The following is a 26,028-nucleotide window of genomic DNA, read 5'->3' on the forward strand; positions in this document are numbered from 1 at the left end:
CCAGGATTAAAAATACATTTTCTTGACATTTCTTTCTCATCAGTCATATCTCTCAATACCTCCAAGGCAGCAGGCTTATGTAGGAATCTCTAGACTAAGGAACTTTTGTACATAACAAAAAATAACTGAAGTAACATGCTCAATATCACAGTGAACTAGAAGTAGTATTTAAGACACGGATTTCACCTGTGATTAACTCTATTCTGCTTAGGGACACTAAGCAGTGATACCAATAAAAAAAGCATCAGCTATTTGTTATTAAGTATTTGCTCTATAAACATAAGCAGCACACATACAGACAACATTCCTTGTGAAAAAATTCAATTACAAACACATTTAGAGTAACTCAACTTTGTCTTTGATCTTGATCATTCAATTTATATGGAGAAAAACAGTCCTTAAATCTACATTTTGTCAGCCAAAGGATCAGTACTTTGTATTATAAGCTATCTTAAAAGGAAATATATGAAGAATGTATGAAATCACATTTTATACTTTGGCAAAGGCCTCAGGCTACCACACACATGATAATCATTTGACTAATTATGTTTTCAGAGAGCTTTCTACTAAAAAAAAGGCATTTTAAATATCACTTAAGGCCAGCGTAATGGATAACAGTTTACTGTTCTGTGCAGCTGATAATTAACCCTTATAACCCCTATTTAACAGTCAAATTTACTAATCCCATAAATGTCAGCTCACATTTGGAAGGCTTTCCTATGGAAAATACTTGGAGAATGATTAAAAAACCCCATCTTTGGATTTCAGTCACTGGTCAATCTCTTTTTCCGATTAAGGTACAATTTTACATCAGTTAACATAATGGGAGGAAATAATAAAAGTAGGTATTTCTGCCTAACTTGCAAGAAGCTCACAATTACAGCTTTCTTTCCAATAGATTTCCCCCAATCCCCATACGAGAACTTATGAGACAAATTATGGATTTGTCTGCACCCACAGAATCTTCTTCAGCAAATTTAAGTTTGTGGCCATGTCAACTGAAGAAACAAGTTTTATGGGCTGCAAATTGTACTTAGATTCCTAATGTTTACATGAGAGAGTAACCATTTCAAACACTAACTTTCCCAAGGCATCATCCACATCCCCTCGACTTGGTTCCTGACCCCGTACTCGTCCACGACAAGTTAAAGGCATGAGTTCATCAGCTGGATATGCATGCTCCTGTAGGGAAACAAAACAAGGGAATAACTTAAAACTGTTACAGCGAGCAAATCCTCAGAACCTGTTAAAATGAAGCCCAGTTATGCTGTACTTCAGAATAACTGCATGAAAATCACAGAATCTTTGCGGCGGGAAGGGACCTCTACGGGTCATCTTGTCTAACCCCTCTACTCAAGCAGGTCCACCTAGACCAAGCTATCCAGTACCATGTCCAGATGACTTTTGAATATCTCCAAGGAAGGCGACTCCACAACCTCTCTGAGCACTGGCATAGGTTGCCCAATCACCTTCACAGTAAAAAAGTGTTTCCTGATGTTCAGAGGGAACCTCCCATGTTTCAGTTTGTGCCCATTGCCTCTGGTCCTGTCACTGCGCACCACTGAGAAGAGGCTGGCTCTGTCTTCTTCACAGCCTTCCTTCAGGTATTTATCTACATTGATAAGATCCCCTGAGCCTTCTCTTCTCCAGGCTGAACAGCCCCAGCTCTCTCAGCCTTTCCCCATAGGAAAGATGCTCCAGTCTCTTTGTCATCTTTGTGGCCTTTTGTTGGACTCTGTGCAGCATCTCTATATATCTCTTGTACTGGGGAGGCCACAACTGGACACAGCAGTCACCAGTACTGGCCTCACCAGTACTGAGTAGAGGGGAAGGATCACCTCCCTCGACCTGCTGGCAATGTGTTGCCTAATGCAGCCCAGGATACTATTAGCCACCTTTGCTGCAAGGGCACATTGCAGGCTTGTGGTCAACTTGGTGTCCACCAGGACCCCCAGTTCCTTTTCTGCAAAGCTGCTTTCCAGCTCGGTGGCTGGAAATGGTTAAACTGTGAATAGAGCAACAGGACCTCTTTCTCCTTCTCTCTCTGTCTCTAACCTCCCAGAGAAGTCTGGGACAACTAAGGGCACATCCGAAGAAAACCCCACCAATTAACTTGAATAGTTAATTGTGTGCTTTCTGCAACGAGGTGCATATGACACTTCCTATAATGTTTCTTAGGCAGAAGTTATCATCTCAAAGATGAGTTTAAAACCTAAAACTAATGCAGGCATTATCAAGTGGATGATATTTCATAAAGACATTAGTGGGAATTAGACTTTACAGTCATTTTGGAAACATTTCCATAAGTGACTCAGGGTCACAATCAGTGACAGGTAAGAGAACTCAGAAGGTAAAATAATAAATTGGTAAATCACTACACAAGGCATAACAAAAGACAACATTCACAAAAAAAGCTTACTAAAACTGAGCCTTTTACAAGTATAACATTCTTTTTTTTAAAGATAGAGACATTGCTAGATTTTTTTGGAAAAGCAACGGTTACTTTCTGTATTTCTAGAAAAAGCACACCGCAAAGCAAGCTGTATTGTAATATTATTTCTTGTCAGTCAGGCAGAAATAACAGGAGTGGCACCATTGCCTCAGTCAAGCACGCTGAATAAAATGCCTTTTCCTATTCCCTCCCAAGTCAATGCAAGTTTTGTAGGTTTAAACTACCACTAAAATGGGATATCACATGAAATACACACAAACTTGAAATTCATCATTTTGCAATAGGAGAGGTTTACTGAAAAATTTACAGAGTGGCCACTGACATTAAGAAAGATCAATTCTTAATTTCAACAAACATGCATGAAATTGCCTCTCCATTAGAAGCCCAGCACAAGTGATTTAGGATGGAGCTTCTCTCTTTTGATTTCATCAGGAAACTGGCTGCTGTACTGTGCTCTCCAATTCTGCATAGTGGAGAACTAACATGTGGCAGGATGAAAAAGTTCAATTACTGCACTGAAACTGCAAGTAAACACATTCAAAGTCTTTCCAAATATATGGTACAAAAAATAATCTATATTCAAACGTGAAACAGAGAGGAAAAGGAGGAACATTCTTCTATAAACAAACAGCTCTTAGAGCAACTTCTTTTGAAACTGATAGTTTGTTTCCCTGTCTACCACCCTCCCAAGTATTTTGGTCTTTGCACGACTTTGTTCTCCTCAAGTTCAACTACAAAAGCCAGAATCTAGCTCATTTTAATACGGCTCAGATGTTTCTGAATATCTGTGCAAAGTATTCAGAAAAACAGATTAAAGTAGTACATGACAAAAGCAATGTCAAAACTAAGATCTCTGGCTTAAATCATGGAGAAAAAGGTGATAAAAATTCTGGAGAAAATGGACTTTCAGACTCACAAAATCATAAGGAACTAGAAGCATTTTGAAAAATAAAAGTTCACTTATTCTCTGTCTAGAGCAGGAAAGATTACTGGGTCAAGTGATTTCCCAACTTATAACTTCTTCCCTTTCAAGTAACCTCAAAGGAAGGTACCAATAGCCATTAAACATAAAACATGGCACAAATGTTACAACAAACGTACTTCTGGAAAACATTATACAAATGGATCTAAACAGATACTCTGGAATTTCTACATATTCTGACCAAAGGGATGATCATATTCTAATGTCAGGACTGTAAATTCAGGGCAGCACAGTACTTGAATAATGAAAAAAGATGCATTGCTACTAGTGCTGTAAACCAAGAAATACCTACTGGCCTCAAGTGACTGACAGTTTCATATATTCTTTTTGACAGTCAAGAAGAAAAAAATCCTGATAATTACAAATATTGTTGAAGGACTGAAAAAAAACCGACCAGGTTTTTACTCAAAGTTCCTGTTCACAACTGAAAAAAAAAAAAAAAGACAAGGGAGTTTCCCTCTTGCATGCAAACATGAATTTTCAGTCTTCTAAATATGCAATTCTAAAACATATATTAATAGAAACAGAAAATCAAAACTTTTCAGTTGCCTGTTTCAAAAGCAGCTGCAAAAATACTTAATTCTCTTGCTGTCAGAATCAAGTCTGATACTCTAATCTTTTCTTTAACTTTAAACAAACAAGTCATATTTCTCTGTTTGTTTAGTGCTCCAGCATACGTGGCAAGTAAATATCCTTTTAGCTTCAAAGTTTCCAGGATAGCTGAAGTCATTCTTCTCTTTCATCCAGAATTTTCTTCCTTCAGATGTAGCAAGATACCTACCAGTTTCCAATTTACCACACAATAAACAGTAGGAGCACAGCTCCTTTCTACTGGCATATAACATTTTATCCAATTTTGCCAAATACATAACAGTTTTTACTTCAGAATGCCATGGGAAGCCCAAGCCAAGTGCTTTTCATGGAACCAGGACCCAAGCAACTAGTTACAAATTATCACCAAAGAGCCTGATATTTGTTAAACTTCAAAGGTGTCAAAAGCAAGAGCTAATGTTAAAAAGAAAAACTACATCCATTTTGAAAATACTCTTGCTTGGCTTTCTATCCATTAATTCTATAACTCTTGTGTACTGTATAAACTTGTAACTCACAAGCTTTTAAGCTTGTATTACATATTAAAGCGTTAAACCATAATACAGAAACTGGGACATGTGGCAAGATACTGTCAAGACACAGCGGTTTGTCCTGCAGGAACCGGTGCAACTTAAAGAGAGGGGTTTCTGCAACAGCCACAAAGAATGTACAAAAAGATTGTTAACGTAAAGTCAGTAAGAATGCATCTTTTATATTTATCTTATTCACATTTACAGTTTCTCCTCAGAAGTCTATTACTTATATATATTTGAAAGTAATTATTACTTGAGGAAAGTCAGTCCACTCTAAGTAATTCTTTATTCTTGAACATATCTAAACTAAGCTAACATATTTCAAGGTTAATTAGAGTGCAGAATGGCTCGCATATCCAGAACATGAAGACACCTGCACAGAAAATCACGAGTCATATTAAAAGAAACCATAGCATGTGTGGCTCACTGTCATATGACAGTCACATACTCAGAAGAGCCTATAATGCATAGATATGACACCAGATCCCCTTTTTGTTCTACTTTGTTCTACAAACAATGTTTGTCTGTGAAAGCTACCAAACCGCATCTAACATACCTCACCACAGAAGAAATATTGTACGTAATTTTTACCTACAAAATAAGTAAGATCAATTTGTATTCTCCAGAATCTGATGACTACAAACAGCTCTTCTTGAGCTTCCTTTTCCTAGTATTTTTCAGTCTGGAATTTCAAACCCAATATTTTACCACAGATGAAAACTATTCATAGTTTGACGTGAGATAAACTGGTTGGAGAAAGATCAGGCAGATTAACAGAGTTACCGCTAGCAATTCATAGCTACCATTCTGAAAGCCATCATAACCCTCCTGACACTGCTCTTCCTGAAAGTAACATTTGTTCATTTCTTTTTAAAGGTTATACAGGTGCTCTTATTTATTTTAGCTTTGTTTTCGCCCCCACCTCCCTGCTATTTCTCTAGAACATCATGTACTGTAGATTGCTTTCCCTCTGAGGTCAGCAATAACAACTCCAAAAAAATTAAACAAACAAGTATTTTACTTACCATATAATTGCTATATGCATGATCAAACATTTCAAGCACCTGGTTTCTAAAAAAGAAAAAAGAAAAAGCATTAGTGGTCTGCCTTACAATGGCCTTTAACATTCCATCTTAGAACAGCACAATGTATTATACTTTAATATCTGAACATCAGTAACAGGTCCTCTACTAATGTACTCCACTCAAGTAAATGAAATATAGCACAATAACTTTTCCTAATTCGGCTACTCTCATTCACTGCAGAAAGGAAAGACTATTTCTTCACCTAACATGATTTTTTTTTTTATTTGGGGATCTCTTTCAACCTCCTGTGCTTCCCCTTAAATAGCTGTAGATGACACCAACACATTAAAGCTAGAGATGGGACACATTCCATGCTCAGCAGAAAATGGCAAATAGAAATATGTTCTGCTTGTAATCACAAATACTAAAACCAACTGACACAGCATAAATGCCTGTCTGTGATTCAGAAAAGGACCATAAGTTATGAAGTACACCTCTTCCTTGCATTAGAAGTCTTGGCAAGCAAATACTAAAGGAAACCCTTGTAGATACATTTATTTTACATGTTTGAAAAGCAGTCAAGGTGAGAAATGCTACTATATAAAAAAGCACTGGTCTTTCTGAGAAACAGCCCTCCTTCAAGTCATTCCTAACTGTTTTACTGGGAAGCCCTGCAAGGCAAAAGAGCATGCTAATTTCTAAGCTACCATCAACATAATTCACAATCTCTACTGATAAGACTGAACATAAAAGAGACAAGAACACCACAATTATATTCTAACTATCTGATTTAGTTCAATGACTTGGGGAATTTAAACAGTAGTTTTAACTCATCAAATGCATTAAGTCATCAAAAGAGCAGAGTATGATGCTTTTTTCAGATACTTCACAGAGCACATCCAGTCTGCAGTTCTGGGATCCATTGCAGCAGAAAACCCCAGGGTTTGGCACACAAGTGCCATGTCCAGATGAACTAAGCATACAATGCCATTCAGTGATGGAGCATAGAGAAAGCTTCTTACAACTTTTCTTTCTCTACACACAACTTACATTTACAGGGCGTTTTCTGAAAGAATTTCTGTGACTGACGTGATCTTGTCATTAAATAAATACACAGATTACCTGCCGTTATTCAGAAATGACCTGGCTTGGTGCCCCCAAATACAAACTGTGGCAAGGCATTACTTGCATATGCCTGGGGCATCAGACGATACAGCGAATGCAAGTTATGAATGCAAAAATTTTAAAACCAATTGGTGAATGACATTTAAGCTCCTTATGTAGTCACATGAGGAAAACATACAAAACATTATACACACAAAGTACCCTGAGAAGCCAAGATGAAAACCCTAGTAACTGTAATCATCATCAGATTTAAATATCAACTTATATCTAACGATTAATAACCATGAAAGTTTCCAGAGTGTTTCTCCAGCAGACTTTTTGCATCAGTACTCTGTGCAACTGACCAGTAGATAGGAAGAGGATGATCATGAAACTACCCCACTAATATACTAAGATCATTATATGCTTTATCACATAGTTGTCTAAAAAAATCCTACTCTATGCAGTGCAATACATTGCCACCTATACTGTAATCTTTATCCTTCAACTAAAAAACTGTAGTAAAAGAGAATCAGCTTCTTACATGTACATGCATGAGAGACCAAAGCAGTTTACCTTATATATAGGAACAAAGCAAGAACACATGTAAACATTTACCTTTTTTATGACTCCCAAACACTCACATGATCCAGAGGCATATCCATAATTAGACCAACTGACTATGAATTTAGAGTTACCTTTGATCACTTTTACCCATAATTACATGCAACCACTAGCTGCAATCTTCAAGACTGGAGCTCCCAAGCGTATGGCAAAAGGGTTTGACCCCACACGCAGCAGAGGCGATGAGGGGCTGCCTGCCCCAAACAGCTGTGACGACCTGACCCGAAACACCAGACCGGCTCTGACATACACACCTCCAACATTGATGGGAGACCAATACCACGCATCTCGTAGAGTCTTCGGAGGGGAAAGGGAGGGACAGGAGAGACGTTCCCGGAGCTCTGCCGGGCGAGGGGCACACCCGCACCCGTCAAGCCCAACCCAACCCCCGGGCGGGAGCGCAGATCCCCCTGCCCCAGCACGGCGAGGGCCCGGTGAGCGACGAAGGGACGCCGGTGCACCGCAAAGCCACCGCGGGCGCTGGGCTCGGCCCGGGCCCCGCCGGCCTCCGCCCCGGCCGCACAGGGCTCCGGCGGCCCCGAGGGCGACCCGTCGCCGCCGTCGTTCCCCTCCCCGCTCCAGCCCTGCCCGCCGCGGCGGCGCTCACCCCAACCGGCGCTTCTCTTCCTTGCTCATGGCTGCGGCGCCCGGGGCGGCCGCCAGCACGGAGGAGGCGGAGAGCAGGCCAAGGGCCAGGAGCTTCCACGGCCTCCTCCAGCGGGGCCCCCGGTCGCCACCACCGCCGCCCCCCTGGCAGCCCGCAGCTCCGTTCATGGCCGCGGCCGCCTGCCCGCTGCCGCTAGGCCCGGCTCCGGCCCATCCCGCCCGCTGCCCGCCCCTCGCGGCGCGGCAGCCGCGGCTCCCAGCGCCGACGCGCAGGCGGAAGGGACCGGCCCTCCGCTTTCCTGTGGAGTAGCCAAGGAAACCGCCTCGCTCCGCCACTTCCGGGTCCGCCCGCACGCGCCGCCCGGCCGGGCCAATAGGAACGGGACAGGAGGGCCGCGAGGCGGGAGAGCGCGCGGACCACGTGACGGCGGCAGCACGCCCGGCGGGAGGGCGACGTGGACAAAAGGAGGGGCGGGAGGAGAGCGGCGCGCGGGCGTCGGACTACAGCTCCCGGCATGCACCAGCGCGCGCGGCCCGCCGGCTTCTGCGGCTCGCGGTCCCTGAGGGGAGCGGCAACGGCCGCCCGCGGGGGCACGGCTGCCGCCGGCGGAACGGCGGCCCTCGGCCGGGGCGAGCGAAAGGCAAGCATCTCCTTTGCTCACCCCCCGCAGCCGCGTCAAGTGCAGTTTTTAAATCCGAAACCCTCAGATTCATTTATCACGCACACACAAAACCAGCCTCCCAGCGATGGAAGGGAAGAGCTTATTTTATTTTCATTGACAAGCGTTTTTACAAAGTTATACGCAAGATACAACGTGTTTCATATCCTGTCCTTTAAAACTGGCAACCCCGTGAAATAAAACAGCGGTAACGTCCCCTGGCCTGCTCCCCTCAAGGCACCGCGGCGCTCCTAACCCTCAACCCTCCAGGCGGTGAAAGGTGATTTATTATTGTTCCTAGTTCACAAGAGAAATAATTAATTTCCAGGTAAGTGTAGGAAATTCCAAGAAAGCGAAAAAAATTACTAAGTGGATTATTACTGGTTTTGATCAATGGTCCAACATAACCTTGCAGATTGCTGACCTCTAAATTGCTGTCACCTATACCCAAGTCTGATTAAAGACAAGAAAAATGCTACTCTCCCTCCATTTGCAAACATCTGAATGTACAGAAAACGTCCACAAAGGCAAAAAATCAGTCCCCTAGCCATGAGGAACTTCAATTTAAATTGCAGAACAAGGCAATGTACAGGCTAAATCTTCCCCGTTGTTTCCCATCCTACTTACAAAAAAAAATACGCTAAGCATCTGTATTCAACAACTCAGTTCTTTAATACTACAGGAAAATATTATCCAGATTTAATCCTGCCATAGAAATAACTCAAAAATTACTATGATGGGAATGTTTATGCTAAATACTTTCTGTACAGATGTATCTAATTCATATCAGTCGTAAACAGCTTTTGTAGGAGATTGCAGCCTTTTTCAGACAGTAACCATCACTGTCTTGCAAGGCCTCTTTTATACAAAACACCATATTAAAAAACATCATGTCCTCTAATTTTAGCATAGCTAGAAGAGACTGCTGCTGCTTAACTGTAAAGCACACGTTATAAATTTGAAGTCACTTAACATTCAGTACCAATTAGAAATAACTAATGATTTATAAAAATATTGGCTGACAGTGGTTTGTGTGTTTACAAATCAGTATTTTTGCAGGAAATATAAGGAGGAAATGAGTCAAAGTACTTCTGCAAGGAAAACATCTGTGACCTTAATGTTTGTATACTGCAGTATGGCTTCTGGAATAAATAGGAGTTGCATTTATTTTACATTAGTGACGTTGCAGTTGGTCCAGTTACTCAACAACGTTCCTTACTTATGCAGTAATATTTGCCTGTTCCTCTAGTGTCAATTCTCTGTTAGTATTATAGCATATTTTGATAGCATTAAATAATAGACTTCGCACAGTTTGCTGAAGTTAAATGCAAACAAGTATTATGCTCTCGGGACTTTGTTATTTCTTCCCATGTTTTTATGGGCATAAATCCTGCAGTCCTTACTGTATTTATCATTAATCTTTGCTGTCCTCTACTGTATTCTGTTTATTCAGAAACAGTCTGAAATACCAGGCCAAATTTTTAAGGTGCCTTAAACTGACCTCTAAAGTGAGGTCTTGATCTCGCAAGCCCAATTTATTACAATACTGTTTTTCATTTCCAACCTTTTCTGTGCACAGGCTTTAAATTGTGCATACAAATAATGCATACAAGCAACTTTGTGCATAGATTATGATTCGATACAGATGATAATATGGTGGCTATGAAAGCAGTAGGTCTCAGTTTAATACCTGCTTTTGAAATGTGATTTTGCCCTCCAAAATCTAAGCACAACCTCTGGCTGCTTTTTGCTTCAGTTAACATCTGTATTAGAAATCATATGCAATCATTATGATATTTCACAATGATTGCAATTTATGATAGAGTTTATGTACCTAAAAAGGCCTACAGAACTGAGTAACTCTGACTTAAGTTAGTAAGAATGGGAATGGCAGGACATTTAATATTCTTTATTAGATAGGTGTAAGTGAATATATTTTATGGTGGGAAGTAAAATAGAAAGATGCTTCCTAATGGTTATAGTTATTGTAAACACTCTCATCTTTCCCTTCCATAAAATAAAACAATATAAAATAGCCATAAAGTGCTCTGGAAGGCTATATAACCCAGAAGTGCAGAGTGGGACTGAGAAACCTGCTCCCATATTTTCCCCATTTTAAATATAGCAATAAGAGAAAAAAAAAATCAGAACACTTGCTTGTCTTTAATACCATCAAAACTTTAAAATAATTAAGTAATCAGTTCGCAGAGTTTGCATAGAGTATGGCTTTTGAGCTACCTACTAAATTAACTGGTTTGTTCTGTTTAACTACTAGAAGTTTTATTTATTTCCTGTATACTGCATGCAAATACTAAAAGCATCCTCGACAGCAACCACTTAAGAATCATAGCAGTACTTGTTAAATCCATGCATTTGAAAATCATGAGCTACTCCCCTGCTAAAACACCTAAGAACAGTTAAGTTGTTAAATAACTTTATAGTTGGGGTGAGTTGCTTTTGAAGCACTCAGTGGTCACATTTTCAGACTTTTTCTATAACCATTAAAGGTAGCAAATTTTAAGTGAAAGATGAGGTTCCCAACAGCAACCTGGTTTTAAACAGTGAGGACTTGAACCGAAACCTATCACCCATCACTCAGGAAGGGATCCGTGCTAAAACTGCAAGAGCTGGTGATACCACAACAAAGCCCATTTTCTCTAGCCCCAACCCAAGTAAGTATTCACAATTAAACAGGGATTACTGGAGTAAATAAATCCTGCAGGGCTGGGCTGAAAAATGCTTCTTACTCTTCAGCGTTTTGCTGTGCACAGCTATCTTCTCTGTTTTCTTCTGTGAAACTATCTTTTACTTCTGTGCTTTTTATTTCCGTGTGTGAACATGATTCATCTTCTGGCTTCCCTTCACCCTCACCAGCCTCTCTACCTCCTGTGACCTCTATGGCACTAACCTCGCCCTGCTCCGGCACCAAAGAAACTGGCACGTCTAGCAGTCCTGTTCTTGGGTTTTCTGTATCCAAAATGGGCACTTGTGTTGTGTCTGCATTTTCAGCAGGATTATGAAAAAAGCTCTCAGTCCCTACCTCCACCAGGACGGCATGGCTATTCCCTGCTCCTCCTTCCTCCCCATCTAATATTTTGCCTTCAGACACATTTTCAGTGTCTTCCTCTGGCTGCAATCTATCACTTTGGCAGCTTCCCACACCTGCGTACCAAATGCTTTGCTTGATATCCACCCCTGGCTTTGCCTCCTGAGGCGTAGCTGAGCTTTCCACCAGCCATTCTGCTTGTGCCATACTGCAGGCCGCCTTCGACACATTCTCCAAATTCGTACCATCTGTCCCCAAACTAGACGAAGATGGTTGGTCCTCCTTGAACTCCATGCATTTTGCTGCATCTTTATTCATCATCGTCTGGCTCACTTGAATTTTTGCCATAGCCACTTTGCTCAACTCGTCGTTCCCTTTATTGTGCTCCTGCAACTTTAATATCTCAGCTTCACAAATCTCCTTTATGTTCTCAGCTGGAGTATCTACTGGTATCTCAACCGTTACCATCAGCAAACTCCTTATCTCATTCACATCATCAGGGGATTTACAACTCTTTTCTTCTGACTTGCTTTCTTTTTCAGGATTATCCCCAAACCCTCCTTTCCCTGTGTTTTCATCCTGGGAAATAACCCTTGCCTCAGTACTCGCTCCTTCATCATTGCTTTCTTTTTTACTGCCCTCCTCAAACCCTGTTTCTACTGCATTTTCACTCTGAGATAATTCTTTTTCTACCTTGATTTTTTTTTCTGCATTCCCTGAAATCTCTGCTTCTGCTACATTATCATGTGGGGAAGTCAGCTTTATCTCAGCAACTTCTTCCTGTGCTTGGCTTTCTTTTTCAGTGCCACCAACAACCACAGCATCCGTTGCCATTTGATTCTCAGAAGTTACCTTTTCCTCCACTGCTCCTTCATGTACCTGAAGTCCTTCTTTAGCGGTGGCTCCAAAATCTTTCATTGCAGTTTCAGCCCCAGGAGCTGCTTCTTCCTCCATAGCTTCTTGTTGTGTCTTAAGCTCTTTCTCAGCGTTCACTACACACTTTGCTCCCACCATGTCTTCATTCTCCAAAACAATTTTTTCCTCTCCAACTTTTTGTTTTGTAAGGGTAGCTGTAAGGGATTCCTGTATTTCACCGATGTCTGTAACGACCACTTTTTCACATTTGCCTGCATGATCACCAGCCGTATTACCGGAAGCAACTGCCTCTTTGTCTGATGACCTTCTATCATCTGCACCCTTCTCCCAAGAAATTTTTTCCATCACAATGAGCGTTTCGTCACTTTGAGTTTCAGGGTCTGACATCTCGGCTCGGGCAGTGGAAGGCTTCTTCGCAGGAGTGGTTTGTGCAGATCCTGAAGGGGTCTTTAGGTCCGTTAAGCTGGACACACTTTCACAGGGCAAATTCAAGTTATCTTCAAAGAGGTTGTGCTTCTTCATAACGGCAGCTTCTTTTATCACTAAATAAAACAGAAAGATCAAACTCTTTTGGAAAGACTGACAAGAGGTACCTTGAAAAAGGTACACCATTTTCCCAAGTCTCTAATGTCATACATTTTGATACTACAGATATTAGATATTCATTTTCAACTTGCTTTTTTAGTTTACATTTCTTTGGGAGGGGGAGGAATTTATCTGTTCTGAATAATGGAACTTCAATATTGACCTAAGCATTGCTGTAACAGAAAACTACCAGAGGACCCGCAATGCACAAGGGTAATGTTTCAATGCAGAAGTATTTACAGTGAATATATGAATAGAAGCGTGCTCATTACATTAATTATTATACCGGTATTTTTGAACAGGAGTGCCAGAGAGGAGCTATTAAAACTTATTGTGCAATACAGAAGCTTGTTTTTTATCTAGAGTATAGACAGACAGACAGATCCAGAGAGATACAAGTATTTTATATATCTATATATGCCATCAAGAATAGTTTCATTTTCTGACACAAAAGCAGAGAAATTTGCAGGGAGTACTGCACTGGCATCAGTGATGTACTGGAAACTGCATCCAGCAGTACATTTCATTTGGGGGAATTCATTTTCGCTGCCATTAGATATCACCAAGTCTTTGCAAACAAGAGCATAATTTCACTCCTTGGCCCAGGGAATCAAGATAAAATGAAGTTGGCATAATTACATTTTGTTAGAAACAGGCTTGAGCCAAGCTATCACTCGGTTTCCCAGGTTTAGTAAAGCTGCCCCATAGTTTAGATTTTAGGGCTTGCCACACGTCTTTAGTGAGCTAAATGAAAACACTGTAGCATCATAACCACCAGACTTCGGGAAAGCGGGACCTGGGTCTGAAACAGCCAGGGTAGGACTCTGGGAAGGTCTGAAGCAAGAGCGCACTGGCCAACAGCCAAAATGTTATTACTGTCACCTCAAGAATGTTCTCACCTTTCAGAGTTTCTTCAAGCAGTGTCTGATATAAAATCTCTTCGTACACATTCTCTACTTGGATAACGCTAGTGTAATCAGCAAAAATTAACTGCTCGTATTTCTGCAGCTCCTGTGCAGACACAAAGAAAGGAACAGATATATAAAAATGAGAGATTCTGAGAGTCCTACTTCAACAGAGCACCCTGGAGATGCCATCTAGCAGGTCTTGCAATGCTCCTTGCTGGCTCTTGAGGTGAACTATTTGAACTATGACTAAATGCACTACGTGTATTCACAATTTATTATGCACTTATCAAACAGTATTCTTGCGCTATAATTACATTTAAAAGCACTATAGATTATTGCCATCTGCACTATAAAAAACAATTCTGAAATAAATAGCTGGTGAGGAAATGCCTCACTCACTGTTTGTCCAAGGAGCCAAATCCACAGCGAGCATGGGAGATACAGGGTTTGGTTTTGTTTTTCTAATAGGTGTGTAACATTTTTAGCTTACTGATTTATATGCAATAGGCTGTCTAGACAGTAATTGAGTCATTATCACTAAGCAGCTGCTTGGTGGTCTATAAAAAGTAAATTAAGTGACCTCTGCCCACTTCTAGAAGAGGTGCCTACATACGAACACCTGGAGGCTTTCAAGTAAAAGGTCAAGACTTGACTGGGCGTGTCAGTTTTGCCACACATTTGGTTCTAGAGCTGGCTGCTCATTTCTGCAGAGGCACAAATGCAAAACGCTTGCGGAAAATTAAACAGAAAGGTTTAAAGTGTGAGGTTTGCACCACGACTGCTTCCTCCATCCTGTATGACAGAGCCACAATGTGGGACTCCATCCTCTCTACATATATTCAAGGTGATGAAATGCTTGCCCCTGTGCATAGACACCATGTCTTGAAGGCACTGCTGACACTCTACAAGAGACTATTATTTTGGGGATAGTAAAGAAAGTAGAGTGACATACAGAAGAGAGTGATTTTAAATACATTTTTGAAAGTTGTAAGTATTAATAATCCATATTCAAAGACTCGCAAGTGTAACTTGGCAAAACACTTAGTTTTAAACTTGGTTTTGGAACTGAAACAAGCTGGAGAGGATCAGCAAGAGCAGCATGCGGTTGTGAGAGCTTATAGCTTCAGGGATATGATGAACATCAAGGGAAACAAAAGGACAGAGAGGCCGGGATGGCTTAGGGCAGTCATCTTTCAGCAGGTCCAGTGAAAATGCAAGAGGACATGCATGGGCTTCAAGAAGGGTAAAGGCTATTTATTTTGAGCCAAGGTGAAAAGCATTCCAACTGGCCCCTGATGTGGCCACACTGATAACATCTCCATGAAACTCTGGTAGCTGCATTTGCTGAGTACTAACCTACCCATATGATTAAGGGCAACAGAGAACGTCCCTGTATGTTTGTTTCCAGATTGTTGAGACAATTACTTCCATTTAAAATCACTGAAAGCAAGTGCACAGCCTGTCTGCTTGCTGTTCCTGCTGCCCAAGCAGGCATTTGGCTTTGAAGGAGGTCGTTAGCAGAGGCTGTATATGGTCACAGCTGTGCCTCAGGGTGCTGAAGAGCAAAGTGCCCTCTCCCACGGACTGAATTTGAGTCTGCAGCAGGGCTGCTGAACACAAAGACAAGCTCATAACCTACAATCGTAGCTGTCAAGAGGAGTCCAGTTTGAGGGGACTTCAGATCTCTAGGGAAGAAATGAAATGGGCATGGGCAAAGGTCTGCAACTAGCTTTGGGAAAGCAAGCTGTATATACAGTTTCCCTGTTTCCTGAAATCTTCCTACTGCCACATCAGTCCACAACCTGGCAAATCTATGCATCATTTGGCCAAGCAGGCAGCCAATCTGCATGACTCCCCGAGAGAAAACAGCTTTACAGAGTTTAGGATTTACTGCCAAGATGTTAATCCTTCCCTGCCTTTTATTATTGTTTTTTTCTAATCACAGAAACATACTGGTTTGCATGCTGAAGCCAGTGTCTTTTGCATCGTCGGCAAAGTAATCTGTACCAGTGCTTCTTGAAATATCTTCTTCCGGATAGTGCTGCTGTCATAATCATATTGCTGTCAAAACAGACAAAAAGAGAAACAAGCCCAAACATGCCTGGGGTTATTAGTCACTCATAGGAGGAACTGGTTCTTGTTAACCTGTAACTGGTGACGGGTGAATCCCAAAGGATGCCACATCACGGATGCACTAAGGGGTTTGAATTCCCATGCAGGTTACTCCAGCTTTTACAAAAATACTCTAAAATCTGGTTTTCTGGGATCTCTTTCCCTTCATTTTTTTTTTTTTTTTTTTACCTAGGCTAGAAACAGCCCCCTGGTTGCGCTCTCCAGGTATTTCAGCACTGCCTCATCCAAGAGGAACGAATTAAAGGGGCCGGCTAATTATAAAGATAATAAAAAATTATTTACCCAGATCCACAGCATCATCTCCAGCTGATTTAATTGCAGTTAAAAGGACTGCACATGCAAATACTTTTACAAGTGTCTGCCCAGAATTAGGTTTTACCCCCCAAAAAGATCAGGTTTGCTAAGTGCCACCAAATCAGTATTTCCAGCTGGACGGTAAGAGGTACCTTCTTTCAAATACTGAGATAAATTCACATAAAATATATTCTCAGTTTCCAAAAAGGCAGAACCCAAGGTCTTCCTGTGCAAATGCAACATCACATTTACCTTCAGTACTCTCAGCTTGACTTTTTCAATGGTTGTTGCAACTTTCGCCGAGTCTGCCTGGCGACTTGGAGAGAACAACTGCTCAAAAGTATAAACTGCATTTTCCATTAGCTAAAAATAATAATTAAAAAATCTGTTAAAGACCAGTAACATAAAATTCCTACATACATAAAGCATGATAAATGTGTTAACTTAAATTGTATTTTTGAGAAGGAGAAATAGAGAAAGAGTAATGAGCCTAAAATCAATAAATATTTCAAGTACTTTAAATGATTGTGGAAGGGGAAGAAAAGCCTTGTTTAGTTTAGATTGCAACACTCAGTTTTGGAATTGGAAACCAAATAGAAGATGATCAAATGCAAGAGAATAAGAAAATGAAACTACCTCAACTTCTATCTTGAGTTTACAGGCAGGTCAATACTAGGAAGTCTGCTAATGTAACTAAACAAACAGTTATATCAGCAAACTTACTCAGAGTAGATTCATTTATATTGTCCAAAAATTTTCTGCTGTATTTCAGTTCTCTGAAGGCTAACGTGCACAGAAATGTTGCAATAAATAAATAAAAGTAAGCCTTGGTATCATTATTATGCTATCATAGCTTTCTTGTATAGATTTAATTTCATGTTACGATCCAAACTGATGGTGACAAAGACAAAAAGTAGAATCGATCATCTGTATATAAAGGCCATAAACAAAACTCATCCCTAATAAGAAGACTCCCATTGACTCCTACCAGATTCTAATGGTCTTAATCATTAATACTGCAGATAATTTTTTCTAAAAGTAATTAATCAGTAGCTTTCCTTATAATACAAATAATTATCAGCAAAAATTGCACAGAGTGCAGTAATTTCTCACAGAATTATGTTAGGCTGGCATTTGCCATATTTTCAGGTTATCCAGAGAGTCATTAAAAATATTAAACTCCCTACTCTGAAAAGATATTTCAGAAAAACAGTTCTGCAAGCAGTTATGTCTACTTAATGAGGTTTTTCCTTTTTTAGCTAAGTGTTTCCATTCAAATTTTACTATATTCTTACTGGAGAAGTACGGGGACATCCACAGGGAGGCTGTCCATACCACTGGGTGTTCCTTGGCATCACGTGGGACCATCCCAGTTGATATACATAGACAGCCATATACTATAGAGGACTTCTTGTAGTTTGTAAATGAATATGTACATACTTAGGGATAAGATATGCTTTTAATTCCTCCTTGGCTAGTAATATTTTCATGAACGAAAATATGCAGTGACAAATGCTGAAGGCCGATTTTTATAACTGGCTTTGCAGATAATGTAGGATTGGACTATACAGACTGTATTTATAAATGGAAATGGAGAAGATGGAGGTTTACTCAATTTGTGTGTGCATCAGAAGGCGGTACAGTAAAGGCTCATGCACTGCAAGACCTTGGATACAAGAAAAAGACAGGATCAGTGTAGAGTTAAGTCTGAGGCTAATTAAAAGATTAACTACTCACTTTTTATTTAAATTTTTATTTGAAGCAAATCATGAATTGGCATAGTTCAGGTGAAGTCACTACTGCTGCTTTATTTATTCCAGTTGAGCACTGTGCTCCAGAATTTCCTAAAATTGGCCGCTAGAGGATGCCAAGCTCCCAAGCCAAAGAATCCTGCTCCAGCCTCCACCAGAGTTAGAGTTAAGCCAAACGCTTTTTTTATGTTAAGACTACACGAGCACAGACATGTCTGACCTTACTCGTTAATAAATTAAATGTCCATGGACAAAGAGTGAAACTACTTACTATTTTTATGAGAAAAATACCAGCCTTTTAAAGAGAGAGAAGCGGCAACAGCATTTTTAGAACAACTTGTGCTTTAATTTAACTTCTTTATTGTGAATTTTGACTCATGTTCTGTTCAGAAAAAAAAAACCACTCGGTTTGTATGGGATATATCTTCTGTCTACTTCTTTGTCTTCACTCATGGTCTATACTTACTGAAAGACATTCTATTTGGCAGCATTTTGGAATGGTCCACCCTGAAAGACCCAGACGTGAAATCAGAATTTTATTTCTGAATAATTCTTCGGATGCTGATCATGGCTGTACTTAGAAGAGCTGCTTTTAGGAAAATCCTATCCCAGCACTGTGCTAGAGACTTGCTTTCCATATTCATAACTCCCACTCCACAGAACTGGACCAGCTCCATTTGACAAGATTACCAACTAGATTATTTAATAGTTTCTCAACTACAGATTAAAATCACAGGGTTCAACATAGAGCTACAAGGTCAAATCTGCCTTGTGATCTGGCAATCAAAAGAAGTCTGCTGGCCAGCTCCTAATAGATTTCTGGCCAAGCATCCAGAAGAAATAAAAGCAAAGCAAAATTATAGCCTATACCAATACACACTAGAGGGGAAAATGAGGTGGGGTTTCTTTTTCATCTGAAATGATGTAGTTGCTTCAATCATTCCCATGAGAAGTGAAGTTGGTTAAAGCACCTACATGCAGCTACATCCTGAGATGTCATCTGTGTCCAAGTAATTGCCAGTTTCTAACATTAATTGCCTTACTTTACTTTATATTAATGGGAAAATAAACTACCAAGGAGGAGATGTGCCATTTTGGTAAAATATATTTAAGATCCTTCCTGAAAAATAAACCCTTGAGAATGGAAATCAGGTAGATTTTAGCCACCCTGTTGGTACAAGCACAGCTTTCTCAGGTGCTGAGACACTGAGAATTCAGAATGTCAAGGTTCAGGGGAAAAAATGATCGATCCAAAATTGTTGTGCCATACTGAAAGACTCACACGCATGCAACCTCACAAATATAAATGTGAAACAGCTTCTAGCTGTGATTTTCTTAGGTTCTGTTACCTGTACTTTGATTGAGATATATTCTGGGACACTTGCGCAGCTTTTTATCAAGATTACTTTGAAGCAGATTAGAAGGACAAACCTAACCTGTTCTCACAGGAGGAAAAACTGGATCTTACAGTACCTCTTGCATGAAGTTCTGTGTCCTCTGAATCACAAAATCAATGTGATAGACCCTGAAGCGACTCTTGAGGTCTTGAAGGAGCTCTTGGAGGAGGTTCACTTTCAGATAGCAGGGCTCCATCTTCACAGCGTTGAAAGGTAGGTTCATAAGCTGATCCACATTCTGTGTTCCAGTGGAGGAAGAATAGGTTTTGAGAGAAAGCAACCAGAGGCGAATTAAATAACAGTGGCCGTAAAACAAATTCTGATCTCTACACTCTAGTTACACAAATACCGCAAGACTTTCTAAATGACAAAACCAAGTGCTAACATACTACCACCTGGGAAAGCAAACACTGCTTGTCCTTGTGTTAATGTAAAAAGCTCCAGATATATTTTTGTCTTACCTCCTTTAGCTTCGTCATGTCATTTGTCTTCTGGAAGTCCTGGATGATTTCATTAACTTCTTTATCAAAAAGTGAGCGGACTTCAGTGAATCCAGAACTCACTGGACCCATGAGCTCCTCCAATATGGATGCGAGAAATGGCTGGATATTTTCCATGCAGCACTTCTGGGCAGGCTCAGAAACAGCAGCTGGAGTGCCAGACAATACAACAGTTGCATTTAGGCTACTAAGAGATATACTGATCTACTTTACAATGAATTAAACTACTCCGTATTTTTCCCCGGAGTGACACCTCTGCCAAGATGATGAGGGTGATGAAAGGAGAGTTTATAGTTTTATGAGTGACAATGAAACATCTTTTCCCATGCCCCACCTAACCAAATGCTAGCAGCTCAGGGGCACTGTGAGAGCAGAGGAAAGGGCAGCTGTCAGTATTGATACACACTGGGAGATTTGCACAGAGCGTGGCCACAGTGACTCTATAAGGAGTTATCCGAACTTGGTACTCCAGTTCACTGAAAGCATCCTAGTCTGATATGTGAGAATATCAACAGAACATCCTGAATTTTATCAAAACAGCTCCTACATTATCAGCTTTTTTTTTTATTTGCTAGCTTAAGCAACATAAACTAATGTTTTGCCTGCTTTTTACACTCATTTTTATATTCATAGCAAAATTATAATTACTTCACATTAGTTTAAAACCACCTAAGAAGCCCTTTGGATTAAGTATTCTTTGGTAGCCTATGAATTTGTCACATAACCAGAACCTGTTTTTGTGGCGCGTTGCTAGATGTCAGGTCAAAACCACTACACTTTTAATTATGCTCATGTGACCTGTATCTTCATTACATAAGGCTGTCCAAGTGGAAATGAAAGCAGAATGAGCAACTAATCAGGATACTCAAAACCTGTCAGCTCTAGCTCCAGCTTGAGGAGACCTGCTATTTTCACAGACACAGTGGCCACAGGTATCAGTTCCCATCAAAGGCAGCAGAGGTTCAAAGAATTTTTTTTCTGAAAATCAGTGTCTCCAGTTGGATTTTGCAAAACACATGAGGATTTCAAAACAATGACATCTGGTAATTTGAGCAACACAATGGGAAACATTAAAAAATTGCTCCAAAACACAGCTGTTCCTCCACTAACCTTTGATTTTTCCAGCTAAGAAGTTCTTGCAGTTCAGAATCTGATCCATGTCTGAGCGAATGGTTCCTTCAAGAGTTTTTGCAAAATCTCTGCATTCTTCTTTCAAGGTACTTAATCCTTCTGACACCTGCTGCTGGACTAAGCCGTAAGTTTCTTCTACGATCTAAACCCAAATTAAATTAATAAGCATAGATCAGAATCAGCACACACGGACAACTGCTATGAGAAACAACTACTCTGCAAATATCAGTACTTACACCAAACCAGGCCCGCTTCCTATCATTCTTCTTTCCTTTCATTTTAGGCAGGATCATTGTCTGAAGGTTAGGCAGGAGTTCCTCCATCACAAGGTTGCTCAGGATCTATATGGTCAGAAGATTAAAATGACTTGTTCACACACTGTTGTTCATCTGAAAACTGAGCACTCAAAAATGTGTAACATGATCCAAAAGTCTTATTAGCTCCAGCCTCATCCTCAGGCAAAAAGGATAAAATAAATAGCTGCTGGAGTCTGTGAAAAACTTTTCAAGCTTTTCAACTTTTACTTTTGTCAGTAAAAGGCAACTATACTGGTCTAAAACCAGTAAAACTTTCACATTGGAAAATTCATATACTTTAAAGTCTCCTCCCAACATCTCCAGCTTCTTGAATAAAAAAATACATGAAATGTATAACCTAAGAAGCTATTCTGTGACAAAGGTGCACCACAGCAGAAAGGCAGGGGGAAGAAAAGTGTCAAAGGGACTTCTACACATCAAGTGTTTGTGCTGGAATGTAGGAAAACTGAGGAAAATGTGTCATTGCCCCATTTTTTAATTATTTCTCTAAGTATATTGTCAGTCTATCATTGCTGTATTTTTCTAAATTGACACTGAGTACTTCTCTCCCTCAAGAACGTTTTCACTTTGAAACAGGGTTCAGTGGTTGTAGAAGAGATGCATCACCCTCTCTGATCCCAGCATCTAACTGGCAATTCAGTCTTGCAGATGCTTCCAACTGGAAAGAAAAAACATCAGACTGGGAATACAGATGATACCAATTTGGGGGAGTGGTCAATATGCTGGCAGGCAAAGCTGCTATTCAGAGGGACCTAGATGGGCTGAAGAAATGGCTGGACAAAAACCTCATGAAGTTCAGCAAAAGCAAATGCATAGTTCAGCATCTGGGATGGAACAATCCTGTGCACAAGTAAAGGCTGGCGACAACTGGCTGGAAAGCAGTTTTGCAGAAGAGGACTTGGGCATCCTGGTGGACAAGAAATTTGACATCCGTCTGCAGGGTGCCGTTGCAGCAAAGGGCAACAGCAGGTCGAGGGAGGAGAATGTTCCCCTCTATTCAGCACTTGTCAGACCGCATCTGGAGCGGTGTCCAGTTTTGGGCTCCCCAGTACAAGACAGATCTTGACACACTGGAGTGGGTCCAGCAGAGGCCACCAAGATGGTCACGGGATGGAGCACATGACATGTGAGGTGGAGGGAACTGGATTTGCTCAGCCTTAAGAAGATAACGCTCAGGGCAGACCTTATTGCTGTCTACAACTACATAATGGAGGACGACGGGCAGACGGAGCCAGACTTTTCTTGGAAACGCACAGGGAAAGGAAGAAGGTGACAGCTAAAAGTAGCAACAAGGGAAATAGTACAGTTACTAAGAAATACATTTCACCATGAGGGCAGTCATGGGAACAAGTCATGCAGTCTCCAACTTTGGATATCTTCAGAACTCAACTGCACAAAGCTCCTAAAGTTGGCTTTGCTTTGAGTGGGGGATTTGGGCCAATATCCTCCAGAGATCCCCTTTTAACTACATTATTCTCCGGTTCTGTGGTTCTCTTCATAGTGTCACCCAGCTTTGTACAGAAGAAGCATCAAAGTCTGGCTTCTTCTATACAGAAAGAATGAAGTGGTGTGAGCCAGGTTCCTGGTTTCATTCACTGGCACCCATTTCAGAAGTTTTCTTCAGTCACCCACTCTATAAGGCTTTGCACCTCCTCTGCCTAGATTTGAACTACAACTTCTTTCTTGCCCGTCCCACTCAGATACACCAAACTGCAATAAATATACAGAGTTAACAGGCACACATCTGGTTTTGAGAGCTTAGGCTTTGCTCTCCATTTTTTTTTATTTATGGACACCGTATCTCTGGCCTGAGCAAGCTGCAACACCTCTCTTTCTCCTGCACTTTCCTCTTGCTGTTGGCCAACAGGGCAAACTATGCAAGCAGAGGGAGGCAGTTCATCATGGGACCTGCCCTATTTCTATTTCTTTGTGATCTCAGGTCTCTGAACATGTTTCCTATGGAGGCATCTATCAGTGCTGGCGATATATGCTAGATTCTTGAATTTCTCTACTAAAACATCTCGATTTTGAACTAGATACCTCAGTCCTATATTTGGTTCAGTCATTAGTCATCCTCATGATTCAGAGGAGGGAGGGAAATCTTTTATTTCTGGACATGTTCATTTTCTGTTCATGGATCTTGCCCAGGTATGTTTGTACTGGCGCACAGTTACAGATGCACAGCTGCCAATTTTTGATGACAGCGGCAATACTATTCTGCATGTGCTATACAGAACGGAACATAACCCTTTCATCAAGGCTTTTGATCTGTCCTGACTGTACAGCACATATGTGGTTGTCCACAGTGTCCTGAAAGCTTTGAAGTGCAGTGGATATCCTGCAAATCACAGAGAGACATAGTAACCCTATAAAAAAGCAGACAAAATGCATCTAAATGTTCCATGCATTTCTTATTTAATCTGGGTGAAGGATTACTAGCTTGATCAACAGTTTCAGTAAAGTCTCACAGACAAAAGTATGTAGTCCTCCTTCCTCTCCAGTGGCGCTTGAACAGAGTTTTTGCTAGAAGTGATGCATATTTGAACCCAGCTTTTTTCCTTGCTTCAACAACAGCCTAGCACAGTCCTCATTCAAGGATCACTGCCCTGATGCATCCAGCTGCTGGCTGAGCCAATAGAGAGTGCAAAAACACTGCTCAACTTTGTATTTTCATCATGCTTGGAGTGCCAGTGTTTCATGGCATTCAACCTCACGTACTACGGCTGCTCGAGTGGGTTTTAGACATACAGTTGATACTAAAGTCAGAGCAACACTGCTTCCTCCAGCTGTCACACTTGACAAAGGACTCTATGAACACAAGAAACACTCCTTTTGCGGGGACGTGCTCCTCCTTTACTGCTATCAAGAGTCCCATGATGCACCAACAGCATGACAGAGAAATGGCAGGAATTTAGACAGCAAAAGTAAGTAGGAAAGGGCTCTGACTGCATGCCATGTAGTGCAAAACAGAGTACCTCCTGGGCATAAGACAGCCCCTACAGAAATATATCACACAATACCCTACTTATTAATATACCTATAATATACCTATAATATGCAATACCCTATTATTGTTATTTCATATAACTTAAGTTCTTATAGATTATGCCACAGCACCACTCAAATTCAGCTATGCTGACTCAAATACCTGTCAAAACCAATGGACTAATTCAGGTCCTAAACTAATGAGTCACTTAAAAAACATCTCATGAATAACCCAAAGTGGAGCACCACAGACTGAATAATAAATGTGACAACGTATCAAACATTCTGAAGAACGTGAGCTCTCTGGAAACATTTTTAGGAATGCTGGATTGGCTTTATATTTCTGTACCAAAAGCTGCACTGTAGGGGTTTGGGGTTTTTTAATCCCTTATTCAGCTATCCTTGATTTACCAATATATTATTCTACATTCATGTAGAATGTAGAACAGGGAGATCCTGTTTCACTAACCTGGTCTCCTTCTATGACAAGGTGACCCACTTAGTGGATGAGGGGAAGGCTGTGGATGTTGTCTACTTGGACTTTAGTAAGGCCTTTGACACTGTCTCCCACAGCATTCTCCTGGAGAAGCTGGCTGCACACGGCTTGGATGGGTGCACTCTGCACTGGGTTAAAAACTGGCTGGACGGCCGAGCCCAGAGAGTGGTGGTGAACGGAGTCAAATCCAGTTGGCGGCCGGTCACGAGTGGTGTTCCCCAGCGCTCAGTACTGGGGCCGGTCCTGTTCAACATCTTCATTGATGATCTGGATGAGGGGATCGAGTGCACCCTCAGTAAGTTTGCAGATGACACCAAGTTGGGTGGAAGTGTCAATCTGCTGGAGGGTAGGAAGGCCCTGCAGAGGGACCTGGACAGGCTGGATCGTTGGGCCAGGGCCAACTGTATGAGGTTCAACAAGGCAAAGTGCCGGGTCCTGCACTTGGGTCACAACAACCCCATGCAACGCTACAGGCTGGGGGAGGAGCGGCTGGAGAGCTGCCTGGCAGAAAAGGACCTGGGGATGTTGGTTGACAGCCGCCTGAACATGAGCCAGCAGTGTGCCCAGGTGGCCAAGAGGGCCAATGGCATCCTGGCTTGTATCAGGAATAGTGTGGCCAGCAGGACCAGGGAGGTGATAGTGCCCCTGTACTCGGCACTGGTGAGGCCGCACTTCGAGTGCTGTGTTCAGTTTTGGGCCCCTCACTACAAGAAGGACATCGAGGTGCTGGAGCGTGTCCAGAGGAGGGCAACAAAGCTGGTGAAGGGTCTAGAGCACAAGTCTGATGAGGAGCGGCTGAGGGAGCTGGGGTTGTTTAGCCTGGAGAGGAGGAGGCTGAGGGGAGACCTTATTGCTCTCTACAACTACCTGAAAGGAGGTTGTAGCGAGGTGGGGGTCGGTCTCTTCTCCCTAGTAACGAGTGATAGGACGAGAGGAAACAGCCTCAAGCTGCGCCAGGGGAGGTTTAGGTTAGATATTAGGAAAAACTTCTTCACTGAGAGGGTGGTCAAGCATTGGAACGGGCTGCCCAGGG

At 41.4% G+C, this 26,028-nt stretch overlaps 2 protein-coding genes across 4 annotated transcripts in view; both read right to left on the reverse strand.

The window, feature by feature from the left end:
- EDEM3 (ER degradation enhancing alpha-mannosidase like protein 3) overlaps nt 1–8,131 on the reverse strand; it is a 32,664-nt gene extending 24,533 nt beyond the window's left edge. The window contains exons 1-3 of one of the 3 annotated variants that reach the window (XM_082314092.1): nt 7,919–8,131; nt 5,584–5,629; nt 1,082–1,182 (exon numbers count right to left, since the gene is read on the reverse strand). In XM_082314092.1, coding sequence (XP_082170218.1) covers nt 1,082–1,182; nt 5,584–5,629; nt 7,919–8,085 — 314 coding nt within the window. In that variant the 5' untranslated portion in view covers nt 8,086–8,131. Of the gene's footprint in view, nt 1–1,081; nt 1,183–5,583; nt 5,630–7,565; nt 7,716–7,918 lie in introns of those variants that run through there. The other 2 variants (XM_082314093.1, XM_082314094.1) reach the window with 2 other exon arrangements.
- Nucleotides 8,132–8,755: 624 nt separating this feature from the next.
- The window catches only part of NIBAN1 (niban apoptosis regulator 1), a 69,925-nt gene continuing 52,652 nt past the window's right edge, over nt 8,756–26,028 (reverse strand). The window contains exons 7-14 of the mRNA XM_082311721.1: nt 21,434–21,538; nt 21,177–21,339; nt 20,028–20,215; nt 19,643–19,804; nt 16,671–16,781; nt 15,945–16,052; nt 13,983–14,094; nt 8,756–13,040 (exon numbers count right to left, since the gene is read on the reverse strand). Coding sequence (XP_082167847.1) covers nt 11,320–13,040; nt 13,983–14,094; nt 15,945–16,052; nt 16,671–16,781; nt 19,643–19,804; nt 20,028–20,215; nt 21,177–21,339; nt 21,434–21,538 — 2,670 coding nt within the window. The 3' untranslated portion in view covers nt 8,756–11,319. The remainder of the gene's footprint in view (nt 13,041–13,982; nt 14,095–15,944; nt 16,053–16,670; nt 16,782–19,642; nt 19,805–20,027; nt 20,216–21,176; nt 21,340–21,433; nt 21,539–26,028) is intronic.

The sequence above is a fragment of the Platalea leucorodia genome (assembly GCF_965183815.1).
Source record: "Platalea leucorodia genome assembly, chromosome: 5".
In the NCBI taxonomy this organism is placed as follows: domain Eukaryota; kingdom Metazoa; phylum Chordata; class Aves; order Pelecaniformes; family Threskiornithidae; genus Platalea; species Platalea leucorodia.